This window comes from Indicator indicator, chromosome 5 (assembly GCF_027791375.1).
Source record: "Indicator indicator isolate 239-I01 chromosome 5, UM_Iind_1.1, whole genome shotgun sequence".
Taxonomy (NCBI): Eukaryota; Metazoa; Chordata; class Aves; order Piciformes; family Indicatoridae; genus Indicator; species Indicator indicator.
Genome location: NC_072014.1, coordinates 22,983,846 through 22,999,040, shown reverse-complemented (window position 1 = coordinate 22,999,040; position 15,195 = coordinate 22,983,846). Strand labels below are relative to the sequence as shown.

Below are 15,195 nucleotides of genomic sequence, written 5' to 3'. Positions count from 1 at the left end.
CAAGTTTGGTTTACATATTATCTTAGTAATATCTGTTTATTGTTCATGACATTGTCCACATTGATTCTGTTCTTGCAGTGAGTAGGAATTAACTTTTTTTAGAGTCGTTTTATCTCTAGGTGAGGGAATAAAAAAATGCAAGAGCTGCAGGCCCTCACTACATGTGACTGAAAATTAGTAAATCACTTAGTAAATAATGGATCAGTTAATGAAAGTTTGTTGACATTTTTAGATGTCAGACTTTGATTACCAGTTTGCTTATATGGTTTGTTACAGAAGAGAGTAGTTTTAAGATTTTTCTTTGGATAGGGATTTTTCATCAGCACGAGCCTTCTCCTTACAATCCCCTGTGAAGGTCCATCTGCTATCCAAAAGCTATTCTGATTGGTCCATACAGTATCTCTGTCTGCTATTAGATATCTCTGTCATGAGCAGGAACCTGAATAACCTTGGTCTTGCTGAAGACTAGTCTAGCATAAAAGCTGATGTTCAAATCCTCTTCTGAAGAGTGTCTCAGAAAAGACCATGTCTCAGTAAGAGACACAAAGCTAGAGTTTCTCATCATCAAGCTCAACTTTTGCCTTAAATAAAGAAAAAAATTCTTAACTAAAAAAAAATCTTTTTAAAAAAGATGGAGGTTAAATTAATTAATTTCCTGATTCTTTATAGCATTATATTGCTTTTTTTCCCCTGAAGTCTAATATCTGTCTGGATTGACTTCTTCCTCAGTAATAGAATTCTTTTTAACTTGTCATCTATATATTTTATTTATGTTTCATGTCATAAAACAATATGTAGACTTGGGGTTTTTTTGGTATTCTCTCCTTTCAATTGTCTGAACACTTGCTGTGTATTCCAGCTAATTTCACTTTTGTCTGTTGCAAGTTGTGCGTCAATATAACACCTTCCTTTGTTTTTCACACTGTTGTATGACAAACTTTGTAAGACACATTACATTTATTTCAAATGACAGAAAAGATATTGTTAAAGTTACTTGCAAGTAACTTGTTTGCCTGTCATTAGCAACTCTAGCTTGATTGTCTTTCTAGGAAAACTACTTATTCCATCTCTCTCCCAGTTAAGATGAAGGAGATCTGGAAATGACTATACAAATACAACCCTGTTAAACTGAGCACGTTCCATATGTGTTGGAGTTTTTTCAGTAATATTTTTTTTGGAGTTAATTAAAGGTGAAAGACTCTTCTTCAACTTGTCCAACAAGTAAAATTTGTTTATAAAAAATCTAAAGTCACCAAAAGATAAAAAGTTCTGAATTGGAGACTGATAGCTGCCGTGTAATTAACATGAGCATTGAGACAGTTGTTTTTTTATTTCTTACGAGTTGAATCAGGACTTATGACTTCTGATGTCTAGTCTTGTGCAAAGAACTGGAAACATGAATTTTGTAACTGAAGTTTCTAAAACTTACACGACATGATTTAGACACAGGGTAACTGAAATATGAAATGTATAACAATGATTTCATTACAGTTAGTAACATGAACAGAAATGATTAACAATAATTTCATTACAGTTACTAACATGAATAATTGTATGCTTTTCTGTTTTGCAGCTTCGAGTTTTCAAATTGGCAAAATCTTGGCCAACTCTAAATATGCTAATTAAGATTATTGGCAACTCAGTGGGAGCTTTGGGAAATCTGACCCTGGTGCTGGCCATCATTGTGTTCATTTTTGCTGTAGTTGGAATGCAGCTGTTTGGGAAGAGCTACAAGGAATGTGTCTGCAAGATCTCCAGTGACTGTGAACTTCCACGCTGGCACATGCATGACTTTTTCCACTCCTTCTTGATTGTGTTTCGAGTGCTGTGTGGAGAATGGATAGAAACAATGTGGGACTGCATGGAGGTTGCAGGCCAAACCATGTGCCTTACAGTCTTCATGATGGTCATGGTGATTGGAAACCTAGTGGTATGTAATCAGTTTAAAAACTATTGAAACACATTTCCTGTTTTTCATGATTTAGAAATCAGAGATAAAGACTGGAGTAGGACTTTAGAAGATCGTGTAATTTATTTGTCCTTTCTCTAAACCAGGTTCAAATGTACCTTGATCATTTTTGAGAAATGTTTTTTCTACGTTTTCTTTTAAATCTTCTGTAAGTTTATAACCTCTTTGGTAAGATAAATGCTGAATTATAGTTAAATTTAAAAAAAAAAAACCCAACATATAGCTTAAATCATCTTATACAACAAATAAAACTGACTGGTCTCAATAGTGATGGAAAACACTTGATCTTCATGGCAACATTTATAGTACTTAAAGGTTTACTGTTTCCACTTCAGTCTTCTCTTTCCAAAACCAAATAAGCCTAGCTGTTCAATTTTTTCTCATAGGTAATGATTTCTAAACTACTTATCCCTTTTGTTACTGACCTCTGAATTCCTCCCAGGCAGTGTTTTGGATAGGGACAGAAATACTGAGTAATGCGGTGTGATTATAGTTCCATGTTTTATACTCAACATTCCTCATGGTACATCCCCAAATGACAAATTAAATTTCTGTACCAGCATTGCTTTCCTGCTGCAGCCTGTATGTCCTTTTCTGCAATGTTTCCACCTTCCACCAGTTCTCACACCTTCTGTATATGTACATTTTTGTATCCAACATTTCCACAGTAGTACTTAAGAATTAAATACCGTATCGATTTTGAATAATTTCACTGGTTTACCATTAGGTTATGCCTAATTCTGGTTTGTTCTTACTGAGTGCTAGCATCCCTTCTCTTTTGTTATCACCTACAAATATTATAAATATGTTTATCCACAGGCCTAAATAACAAGTTTAACTGTACTAATGTGAGACTCCTGTCATACACCTTCAAAAATATTATGCAAGTTTAAACAGGAAGAATTGACAAATATAATTTAAATATGATTTTTAATTGGTTTCAATCGGCCCATAGTCTGTCATAATTACATGTAGTCCAAATTCCTCTTGCATGAAAAAGAGTTCTTAAAGCTGAGGTGTATCACATTAGTGGACTTTTTCTCTCTTAGCTAATTTTCCTACACAAAACAAAAATAGACTGATATATTATTGGCAAATACATAAGTTTATTATGTTCTGATTTAGAAACACTGAAACTATGGTCTGCTGAATTGTAAAAGACTGGAATCTGCCTACATTGCCTTTGCCTGTGAACACCACAGCAGATGTAGCTTGCATGAATTACTACATCATGTTGTATCCTGCCTCCTTATGTCATTCTCTGTTTTGAGGACCAGACCTGTACTACTTCCAGTGTGGGAGGAGAAAGTGAAGGAACAGCTCAGATTTTCATCTATATTAGTCAATTTAAGCTAATTTTTGGGGGGCATAATTTGAGACAGGGATTATGGACTAGAAAGAATAGCAGGGAGGCATGTTGTATTAAAGTGCTAACAGGGAAATAAAAATTATGCCATATTGAACAACCCATAATGGAATTACTTTTATGAGTTAAAAAGAAGAGATCTAGTAAATTTTCTTCTTACTGTCTTTTAGGTACTTAACCTTTTTTTGGCCTTGCTGCTGAGCTCATTTAGTTCAGACAATCTTGCTGCTACAGACGATGATAATGAAATGAACAATCTACAGATTGCTGTGGCAAGGATTCAGAAGGGAATAGATTATGTGAAGAGGAAAGTGCGTGAATTCGTCCAAAAAGCTTTTGTTAGAAAGCAGAAAGTTTTAGATGAAATCAAACCTCTTGAAGACCTAAATAACAAAAAAGACAGCTGTATTTCCAACCACACAATAGTAGAAATAGGTAAAAACCTTACCTATCTTAAGGAAGGGAATGGAACTACCAGTGGCATAGGCAGCAGCGTGGAAAAATATGTTGTTGATGAAAGTGATTACATGTCATTCATAAACAACCCAAGTCTCACTGTAACAGTGCCAATTGCTGTCGGGGAATCAGATTTTGAAAATTTAAATACAGAGGAGTTCAGCAGTGAGTCAGACCTGGAAGAAAGCAAGGAGGTAAGTCTATTTCTGTATCTAAAATGCTCTGATGCTTTTCTTTTTTTTCCCAAGGTTACTAGTGTTGAATTCAAATTTCTATTTAATTCCTGTATAACAGCATATACAGACTTCTAATGATATTGAAGGTAAACTGATGTAAGGTTGTGGGTTTTGAATGAGATGATAAAAGAATATTGCATTTACAGTAATAATCAAAATGTATAAGACAGTTTTTGAGAAAATTAATACTTTTTTTCTATTTTATTTAATGAAATCGTTAACAAGAAAATGAACCACTTTCATATCCCTGAATACCAAAAATCTTAAAAACATGTGGGAGTTGTGCAGATTTCTCCATGCTTACTTCATCAGTGCAGTTTATATACATTATGTCTGCTTTCTGGAGTGCCTCTTGTCAAATTCATTCTGGTGCTTTTAACCTTTTTGTCTAGTCAAAAACCATCTAGATACATCGTAAGTACATTTGAATACTGGACCAACATCACTAAATGATTTCGTATCACTAATAAGACTCCATCTGAGAGCAGCAGAACCACTGAAGAAGTGAAGTAATGGCTTTTTGGTAAAACAGTTACTAAGTTTTGTATCTCACTAGAAGATCTGTTCATACAGTGATCCATTGTCATTTTCAAAGCTTTAAGATACTTGACTTTGTTACCTACTATGACTGTAATAAAATGTGCCTCTTTCTGGCACAATGTGGTGTCAAATGGACAAATCTGAGCTAGCATATAGTGAGTTAGAGTGGATGCCAAAGCTATGTTAACCCTATGCTCTGTCCTGCACAACTGTACATGGTGGAGGCATGCCACTTCAAGTGTAGTAAGTCTGTGCTGTGCTTAGTATTGATGCTAGTCTATTCAGCATTATCATGGGTAGTTTTGAACAGACTGCATGCTACAGTGTAAGCATAAACTAACATAGAGCTTTCCATAAGTGATTTCCAAGGGTAAGATATATGACTACAATTCTAGTGATTCTCACCCTGAGATCCCTTTTTGTACAGACTGCATCACACATAGTCCTAATTTCTCATTTCTTCTCATAAAGATTTTTATTGTATTGCTAAATTTTTTTCAGATTGTTTGTATTACTATTTCTCTTACTCATCTAAACCATGACTTGGGTGTAGAACAAAGCAGAAGTTTCGTAGCTTATCCCTTAAATGTTCTGCATAACAAAGACGGTGATTATTTGAAAGTTTCTTAGTCTCAAAGTATACATTTGGTTATTTCTCTTCTGGTTTTGTACCACATAGGACCAGTGCATTGTTTCTGTCCTTCCTCTATTGTCCCACTGCTGACTGTTTCAAAACTTACTGCTGCCAAAGGAGTGGCAACTTGTATTGCTAATCTGGTGGAAACCCACTTTCAGCTTTTTTCTCTGCTTAGCAGGTAGTGATAGCTAGAGGATGTACTGCATGTTTGGGAATAAAGTGTCTTAATTTAAAGTTCAGTACTAGCAAACAGAATACTTTGGATTTCTTCATCCCAAAATATTTATTGCTATCTCGGTGGAGTAATAAATACTCATCTGTCATTCTATGTTGTCTGTAAAGTGAGTATAGTATTTTTAGCAGTTTCAAGGGTTCTGTCAACCTAAACCTGTCATTTTTCAAAAATGCTGTTATTCTGCAGGTATAACTGGCAATGATGCTTCAGATGGTACTGTTGTTTGAATGGCACTAAAAGAAAATCTTCTGATACATATACAGTCTGAGATGCTGACTGTGAAGTTCCAGTGCAATTAAGAGTATGCACTCAGGAAACCTTCTTCTTTCTTGTTTTGTGCTCCCACCCATAGCACATTAATTCTGATAATGTTACTGATTCTGATACTACCACTACTCATAGTGGTAGTAAAATATGTTTTTAAATGTCCTAGATACTTTTTGCTGAGCTTGCTCTTTTTTAAAAATTATGAAATCATGTGCATATTACCTGAAGCTTTATCAAGATAGATTATAGATCTGGTAATTTTTAATTGGCAACTCCTCTGTAAAAAGTAATTTGGAAGTGTAATAGGATTTTACTGATTTAAATGACATAAGCCATTAAAATGACTGAGAAGTAATTTAAGTATTTTCATTAATGATTATTAGATTAATTAGCTACTGAAGTCTGTTTTTAAAAGCGTAATCACAGGACTGTTCTGTACTCCATTTCCTATACTGAAGCTACAATGCTTGTTCAGAAAAGAATTTCTGATCCACCAAACAATGTTAGGAAGAACGTACATGACTTTTGGTAGTGCCTAATAATTAGGATATCTTTTCTGAGAACAAAATCTTTCCCCACTACAAAATCTGCTTATAATCTTTTAACAGTCAATAATCAGTGGCTCAAATGTAGAAACTACCTTAAATGAAGGACTGAAACCTGAATTTCCCACATGAATTCCCTGATCACCAACATTCTCCCTTTTGCTTCTTTGTTGCCCACTCAGTCTCTGTTTACTGCTCAAGAGCATTACGTCAGTAGAAGAGATGTACCTTACTCAAACCTATAGGCTGGTGGATGGCAGGACTGAGTATGATCACAGTGACAATGATGCATCTGTTTCTTCATTATGTAACAGGATGGTATGACTGCTGACTGTCTTCATTAGCCAAATCTTTGCTTTTCCCAAAGCAAGGACCCCAACTGGGTTATTCTACAGGGTGACAAAAGTACTGGTTTGAATTCCTATAAGGGAAATTTTTACAGCACATTGTCCCACATTTGAGAGGTGAGCTCTGGTAATTAAGCTTCCACCATAAAAGAAAGGCTTTCTCCTTCACTTACAGTATTTAAAAGAAGCCAGTGTCCTCACTGCATTCTTTGAGGCACTTAATCATGTAGATACGTGTGTTAATCATGCTTCAGGAGCTGCAAACTGATCAGATGATAAAGCAAAGAAATGCATATTCAGTCAGAAATGAATTAGTGCCAAGCAGTTTTGACTGGTGAAGCCTGAAAGTCTTCTGAGCATATTTGGGACAAAAATGTCTTACTTTTGCAGAAGTTGAAGGTCAAAAATTGAAGGGAATTGTTTGCAAATTTCAGGTGTCTTCAAGAGAGACACAGCAGTTAAGCAAAGACACTGTGAACATATTTTTTATTTAAGTACCTAAATTTCAAAAGTGCTTTAATCACAAAAATGCATTTTTAAATCCTAATTCCATTTCCTATTTTTCACTAGGTGATTTTTATCCACTATGGCTGTTGATATAGAGGAGCTTTTTAGTCACAGGACCAACTCTCTTGTCATGAAAATTCTCCATAACAACAGAAAGTATCTTTTTAATTTAGAAAGTGACTAAAAATGGCTTTTTCTTGAAGGCTTCCTCTTTCTTGTCATACATACAATGTAATATGCATTGTGTTTCTGCCCTCTCATGTTTTCCCATTTATATGATTCTGCTGATACCAAATGTTGATTTGCCAGTCACTCCATTGCTTATACCACAAATTAAAAGAACTAAAATTAGAAATTGCCAACAAACCATATTCAATTAGCAGTATCCCAAATGAAAGGCAGATTAGGCATCCTCCTGGAGAAACTGGCTGCTCATGGCTTGGATGGATAGATGCTTTGCTGGATAAAAAAGTAGCTAGATGGCTGGGCCCCAGGAGTGGTGGTGAATGGAGTTAAATCTGGTTGGTAGCTGATCACTAGTGGTGTTCTCCAGGGCTCCGTACTGGGGCCACTTCTCTTTAATATCTTTGCCAGTGATCTGTTCAAGTGGATTGAGTGCACTCTGATGTTTGCAGATGACACTAAGCTGGAAGAGAAGCTGGATCGATGAGCTGAGGCCAAGTGCTGAGTCCTGCACCTGGGTCACAGCAACCCTATGCAATGCAACAGGCTTGGGGAAGAGTGGCTGGAAATCTGCCCAGTAGAGAAAGACCTTGGGATATTGATCGACAGACAGTTGAATATGAGCCAGTAATGTTCTCAAGTCACCAAGAAAACCTGGCTTCTTTCAGAAATAGTGTAACCAGTAGGACATGGAATTGATTGTGCCTCTGTGCACTGGTGAGGCCACACTTGAGTACTGTGTTCAGTTTTGAGGCACTTACTACAAGAAATATATTGAGGTGCTGCAGTGGGTCCAGAGAAGAGGAACAAAGCTGATGAAAGGTCTGGAGAACAAGTATTATGAGAGGCAGCTGAGGGAACAGGAGGTTGTTTAGTCTGGAGTTAAAAGGGGCTGAGGGGAGACCTCATTGCTCTCTACAACTGTCTGAAAGGAGGTTGTAGGGAGGTGGGTGCTGGTCTCTTTATAAACAAGTGAAAGAAGGAGAGGAAATGGCCTCGAGTTGTGCCGGGGAGGTTTAGGTTGGAGAAACGTCTTTACTGAAAGGGTTATCAAATGCTGGACCAGACTCCCGATGGGAGGTAGTTTAATCACCATCTCTATATGCATTTAAAAAGCTCATAGATGAAGTGCTAAGGGACATGGTTTATCATCAGACTTGGTAGAGTTGGGTAATTGTTGGATTCAATGAGCTTAAAGGTCTTTTCTAACTGAAACAATTCTATGATCCATGTGCTATGACAACGCTGTGCACAAGACAGGCAGGTACTAATGAGTGTGTGTCTTTGTGCTTTTGGGTTTTTTCTATCTATTCATATTTTCACTGTGGTATAGCACAATAAGCTGAATTTCTATGGAGTGATTATAATTTATTAGTGAGTTTTAACTAAGTGTATTAATGTTTGGTGAATTTCCACTATTTTGATGGAAATGTTAACTAGACTATGCCTTTCCAGAAACCATACATACAATGGTACATACTAGTAGGTGTGCATTTTCAAGGTATTCGTTTCAAAATTGCCGGAAACCTAAAATAGAATTAATGATGAGAGCATTGTGTCCATGAGAATGGTAGTAGAGGAATACAATGTAATAAGGGAATTAGTGAACAAACCATAAATAACATTTCCTATGGAAGTAGGGCCTTTAACAAATATGGGGCCTCTGTGCTGAGTCTGTCCTCCTATATGTAAAAGTCTGTGACCTCAGCTTCATTATTGTTGTCCAGCACAGAAACTATACAAATAATTTTTCCTTTTTAGATCCTTAAGTACTGTGGGAATGGTTTTTATAGAAAATTATGTTGTGCGTGTATAGCTGTGTAATAATTAGATTTTTATGCTAAATGTAACATCTAGACTAGTAATTCAACCAAGATCTACCAAGTTATAAGGTATTTTTTAATGTCTTGAAAAATATGGGATCTCCTAGTACTGTTGCAGGCACCTTAATAATGTGTATTTTACTTTAGCAGTATTCAGTACAAGCAAGCAAAGGTGCTGTGTTCTGAACTTCATTTCCTACCCATTCTTACTTCTCACAGGAGTAGAACCAAGCTGGATCAGTCAAGCAGTCAGCTCTGGTGCCTTTTAGCGAGGCAGAGCATCGTGTCACCAATTTTACACAGGTTACCTAAGCAAGTTATACATCTATATGTATATATTATATAATCACTTTTTAATGGATATTGACTGCCCTGCATGCTCTGTGGCTATGATCCTGTCCCATTCATTGCAATAAAGTACAAACATGCACAGCTGCTCTCTGCTGGGTCATGGGACTCGCATCACAGCATGGTCAGGCAAGATTGGCAGCTCCAACATTTCTGTGGTTCAGATGCTATACTTTCTGTAATACTTTAATAGTATTTTGCAGTGCATGCTATGTACCTTTCCCAATCTTGATGGTAAAGTTTTCGGGATTCTGGTTTTGAAGGGTTTTCTTTCCTTTCAAAGGAAGTTGGAATATGTAGCACATAAGCTATGTTTCTCATAAGAAGTTTATATAAGTCCATCTGTAAATTGTGTTGATAATGAAAAGCTGCCAGCTGTTTTGGAAAACTTTCATACTATTGAAATGTAGCTTACCATGGAGGTAACTTGCAAAGTCATGATAGACACATTTGTATTTTTCATGTATTTTTTTCTTGGAAATGCTTTTCTTCAGCACTTGTATAAACATTTCATTATTTTGGAGGTTAATATGCAGTACTTGAAGCACCATTAAGCATGAAATTAACTTAATTTCCATAGTCAAAGCATGTGGCTATCATTTAGTTAAAAAAAGCTAATACAAAACTGGTATTTGGCTGGTCAAAAATTCAGAGAACAGTTCTGCTCTTACTTACACCCACACTTACAAGTGTAGAGGTGCAAAGAGAAAACTGATAGCAAGATCTGGCCCAATTCAGTCTTACCATAGATCTTTAATTTATGCTCACAAATTGATTACCTCCCTAAACATCTAAAATTATCTGCCCTAAGAAATTTTAACTTATTATTATCTTACTAGTAATAAATAATGTTCAGTACTCTAGTAAACGAGCTACTGATTATGGACCAAATGGTGCCCAGCTTCAGTGTGATTTACATCTCACTTATTAAACATTGCCATAATATTTACAACATCCTAGTTACAGGATGCTGCTTTCAGTCTGGCAAATCAGTGGAGTTAAAATATACTTAATGCATAGGTTTTTCTCTTATATTTTGTAAGCAATAATTTATGTGATAAATAATTTTTATTTTAAAATTTTTATTATTCAAAAATCCTTTGATTCTCTGAAGAATTTAAGCTTTGGATTGTTTGTGAATTAGTCACATTGTATTGGCATATTGTGATTCATAGCGGGTGATATTAAGTTGTTAATATTAGAGTCAATTGGCATTCACTTAATCTGTACAAACAGCAGTTCCTTGCTCTGTTTGAGAAATATCCTTTTACTATTGCTTGTGTGAATCAAAAATTTTTAAGTAGCTCTCAGTAGGAGTACTTTCTCAACCATTTCCACTACAACTTATGATGCTTTTACTTCCATCTAACATTCTTGCAAATATTGTCATTTATGAAATGCTCATAAATCAAAGAAGATCAATGGTATTATGAATAGCAACAAAGTACAGTGGGCTATAATTTAGGAATCCTGCTTCTTGCAGTATTTGCAAAGAGTAATCACCAAGAATTGTTTTGATTTGATTTACAACGCACTGGGTTTTTTTATTTGATAGAGCTAGTATGCCTGACTGTTATAAGCACTAGAAAAAGTAACATCCAAATTCCACTTAATTGCACCAGTGGAGATACAATTCTTACCAATTCATTGATTTTATGGGTGATATAGCTGGTCTGAAAATAACTGGACAAGTTTGGACATAATATTACTATTCATATCACTGAACATCTCATTGTCATATTCACATCCACGCAGAACTGAGAAAATAAAACCAATATAATTTCCCATTATTCAACATTTTCACAGGTATTTGGGAGGAAACTAAAAGTAAACCCAAAATGGTGGTTTCTCTTGGTGCCATCTTCCTGCTTGTTTGTTCAGCTCTTTGCTCCTTCAATCCCTTAAATTACTATTTCAGCAGCTGTTAGTGGCATCCTAGCCAATCATGAAATTTAAAGTGTTGTCAAAGATGTTAAACTATAAGCTATTTAGCCACTCTTAGATAATCATCTTTAAAACAAAGAAAGAAATGTTAGAAGCTCATAGTGGCCTGGCTGTAAGTGAAGCAGAATTGTATGAATCTATGAGATATTGTCAAGGTTCAGAAAGTAACAACTTAAAATACTTCCTGACCTAATCTTGGCTGCTGCTTTTTGCAATGCCGCTCTGACAGGCAAGCTGCTTTCCACTTTCAGTTTCTATCTTGAAAGCTAAACTAAAATCTATGTCTCATACTGTTCTGTATTGCTGACTAAAGCATGACTGGCAAAGCTGTTGATACATGTGCTGTAAAAGATACATATATCTCTATGATAATCAGCACACTGCTACTTTACATCCATGTGAGTACTTTCTTCCCCTTACTGTCCTCTGTGAAAACAAGATGGAGAGTATGCGTTCTGAGGTTTTGAAAAGTCGAGTTATCAGAGAATAATTTCCTTAGCATACTATTAAAAAAAAAAAATCTACCATTTTAACTCTCAAGGACCATCTAATACTTATCCCTGATAAATCTCTTATAAGCTGGGTAACTAAATACTTTAGAAACATAGTATAAAAAAGGCTTTTAAGCAACTTAATATTATATCAAAGATAATGTTTGGGTTTGATGATTATCCGGTTTCTACAGGTTCATTTTTTTTTAAAAGGCTGTATAAATGTTAAGTGTATAGCATTGCCTAAATCCAATTTTTGTAATGCTGGTGAGCAGAGAAGAATTTATCAGGTACAAAGGTAACTTTGAGATATGCTTAAGAAAAGAACTGGATCATATGCTACATAACTAACATATCATGGTTTGCCATTAGAGGTAGTCCAGCTATCCAGCTGGATTCCATATGTGTGACCACTGGCACACCAGAAAATACGGTAGAAAACATCTTCCTATATATTAAAGGATAGGGGAAAAGATAATCAGTAATAATATGGTCCATTCCCAGGTGATCTTGCATTGAATACAAAGAAATCTGTGCAATGTTTCTGGCTTCATTGCTTTATCCTAGAGCAGAAATATGCAATTATTACTGAAAAGCTTTCCTAGCATCCTAAATTAAGTGATTTGGTAGAATTTTAAGATGTTCTATCATATAAACTTCCTAGCTGTGTGTAATGCATTCTAACTTCTATAGATATTTTACAGAATGCCATACAATAAATTCAGTATTAAAGAAACAAAAAAAGAATTATTTCTCTTGAAACTTTTTAAGTTTTTTCTTTCCCAAATGATGCTGAATTATTATAGATTGAATTTATTGGATAATTTTTATAATATGCTTCTTCATATACTGATCAAGTTGGTGCTAAATTTAGGTATAATAGAACAGCATGCTAAGGAAATACTCTGTTACATCAAAAACAGAAAAGTAACTGAATTCTCAGTGGGATAAGGCATTTAATTGTGTTTCAAGTATCAGCTGCTGTTAATGCAATTTAGGAATTTTCTGTTTAGCTTAGCTCCTGTTATTATTATTACAGCTCTTTAAAAGCATACCAGATATTCAGAGAGAAGAGACTTGTAAGATATAACTCATCACACAAACTAACCCCCATAAATAAAAATTGCTTTCTGATGTTCCTCATAATTGACAGTTCTACTTATCATTTTCTGCCTTTTCTATCTGATGTTTTTGCTCTCTCCTTACAGTGGATATCTCTAATCTTCCATACTGAGTTAACTGTTAGTCTTACTCAATGTCAGTAATAGGAATTTATTACCCCTTCTTAAAATTAACATGTGCTGATTAACTGCATAATATCTGAGTTACTGAACTCTTCATTTTCCTGTAAAAGAATGGGCCGTAGGTCTTTCAAACTTATGGTTTAACCAGTTCATAATTTTTGTTTGCTCTGCTACTACTACAGCATTCTGCTAGAAATGCTGTCCAGATCGGAATGATGCAAGCAACGTTTTAAGAAAACTCTACATAATGCAAAGTCATATCTCAGTTTAAAAATTATTTACTGTATGGTATTGTGAAATGTTAATTTTTAACACCATATATATATATATATTAATGTACTTTGTTTTTATGGTATGTCTGGCTTTTTCTCAAACTTCCACTGTGGATTGACTTCCACTGATGTTTAAATGCTGTGGTCCTTACTTAAAGACCACAGTATTTATCCCATACTTTCCTGTTTCTCTGTTTTAGAGGCAGTATTCCACAATGGCCAAACTGCCATGCATTAGTTATAATCCAAATATGTTGTAATGGGAAATGTGTAAATAATAACCTGCAGAAAAGTGTGCATCAATACATTGGACATAACCTCATAGATGCTAAAACTGAGGCATGAGTATTTAAGCTGGGATTTTCTAAGAAACATAAAGCAAATGGGTGTGCCAGTATCACTGACTTTATGTGCCTAATACACCCTGCAATGAATGTGTCCATGTGTTTGATCTTCCTCTAAAATGTGGGCTATAGTGTACCACAGTATACAAAAATCAAAGTTAAGACTATGTCTAAATCACAAGACAATATTTTGTCAGTGTGATTTGATGAAATACGAATGAGGGAGAAAGGAGTTAATCTTTTTTGTTTGAAGAACATAGTTAAGATTGTCTGCAATGTAAAATTTCATTAAAGTTTTATGGTACTTTATTCACATACTAACACTTTACTTTTTCTTTACAAGAAAAAGAAGTATAGAACTTGGAGCTTCTCAACTATGTTTTAAAGGAATAATGCCTCTAACTTAAGTTTTAAGTGTCAACAAAGATCCAGTTTCAATGTTACCATGGACCATGTCTAAGACTTTTCCCTATAGACTGTATTCTAAATCTGCTTACATCATTCCCTTTATAAAATTAGCTACTTATCAATGCAGCCATTTTACTGATGTTATACTCCACATAGTGATAACATTAGAAGAGTCATAGAATGCCATTATCAAACTGCTTTTTACTTATTATAGTACTCATATTTGTCTGTTGCCAACAGAATGGGATGGTATGAAAGAATAATTGTGACAATTTGAACTATATTATGAGCATGATTCATTGGTGCAATATAGTTTTATGACAGTATTTTTCAAAAGCCTTTGTTTTTACTTTAGTCTAAAAAAATTTTTTTGGGGGGGATTTTACAGTCACTGGACATATATGTGTACTGTATCAAAGTAATAAGTAGTTTCAAAATGTGCAAGAAATTCAGAAAATGCATTGGCAAGTGAGAATGCAAAATATCAGCTGCTGCTCTTAAAGTAATGTGCTGCTCTTTTGGAAATAAAGAGATTTAAACTATCCTATACAACTCATAATATGTGTTTTCATGTCAATGATAATGAAAAGTTTGAATATAAACTTTTTATATTTTACAGACTTGATAGAATAACATTTATTTGAGACATGAAAATATATCTGTGCAGCTTGCTGTTGGTTTGGTCATGATGTTGGAAAATTATTTGTATTAACTCATGCTATCAGAAGTGTAATCTAAAATGCAGCCACATGATTTGGATAAATAAACAGTATGAATTGTGGAAAGCACCTCACTGAAATTTCATTTCAGAATTCTCATGTGTGGCTCAGAATGACAGTCGAATAATTTCAGCAATTCCTTGTATGAAAATATTAACATATTTTCAATAGGGAAAATGCACATGATGTAGTTTCTAATCTTGTGACCTCACCTGTGGTAGAGCAATTTGGCATTATAGATTGTAGAAAAGAAATTATTTCCATGTCAGAGCATGGAATACGTGCAGAGTATTTTGGTATGCATTTCAAACATG

The 15,195-nt window shown here is 34.9% G+C and overlaps 1 protein-coding gene across 7 annotated transcripts in view; it reads left to right on the top strand.

The window, feature by feature from the left end:
- The window catches only part of LOC128967321 (sodium channel protein type 2 subunit alpha), a 52,827-nt gene that overhangs the window by 24,473 nt on the left and 13,159 nt on the right, over positions 1-15,195 (top strand). For all 7 annotated transcript variants that reach the window (XM_054381406.1, XM_054381404.1, XM_054381403.1 and 4 more), the window contains exons 15-16: positions 1,574-1,930; positions 3,506-3,985. In XM_054381406.1, the coding sequence (XP_054237381.1) occupies positions 1,574-1,930; positions 3,506-3,985 (837 nt within the window). The remainder of the gene's footprint in view (positions 1-1,573; positions 1,931-3,505; positions 3,986-15,195) is intronic.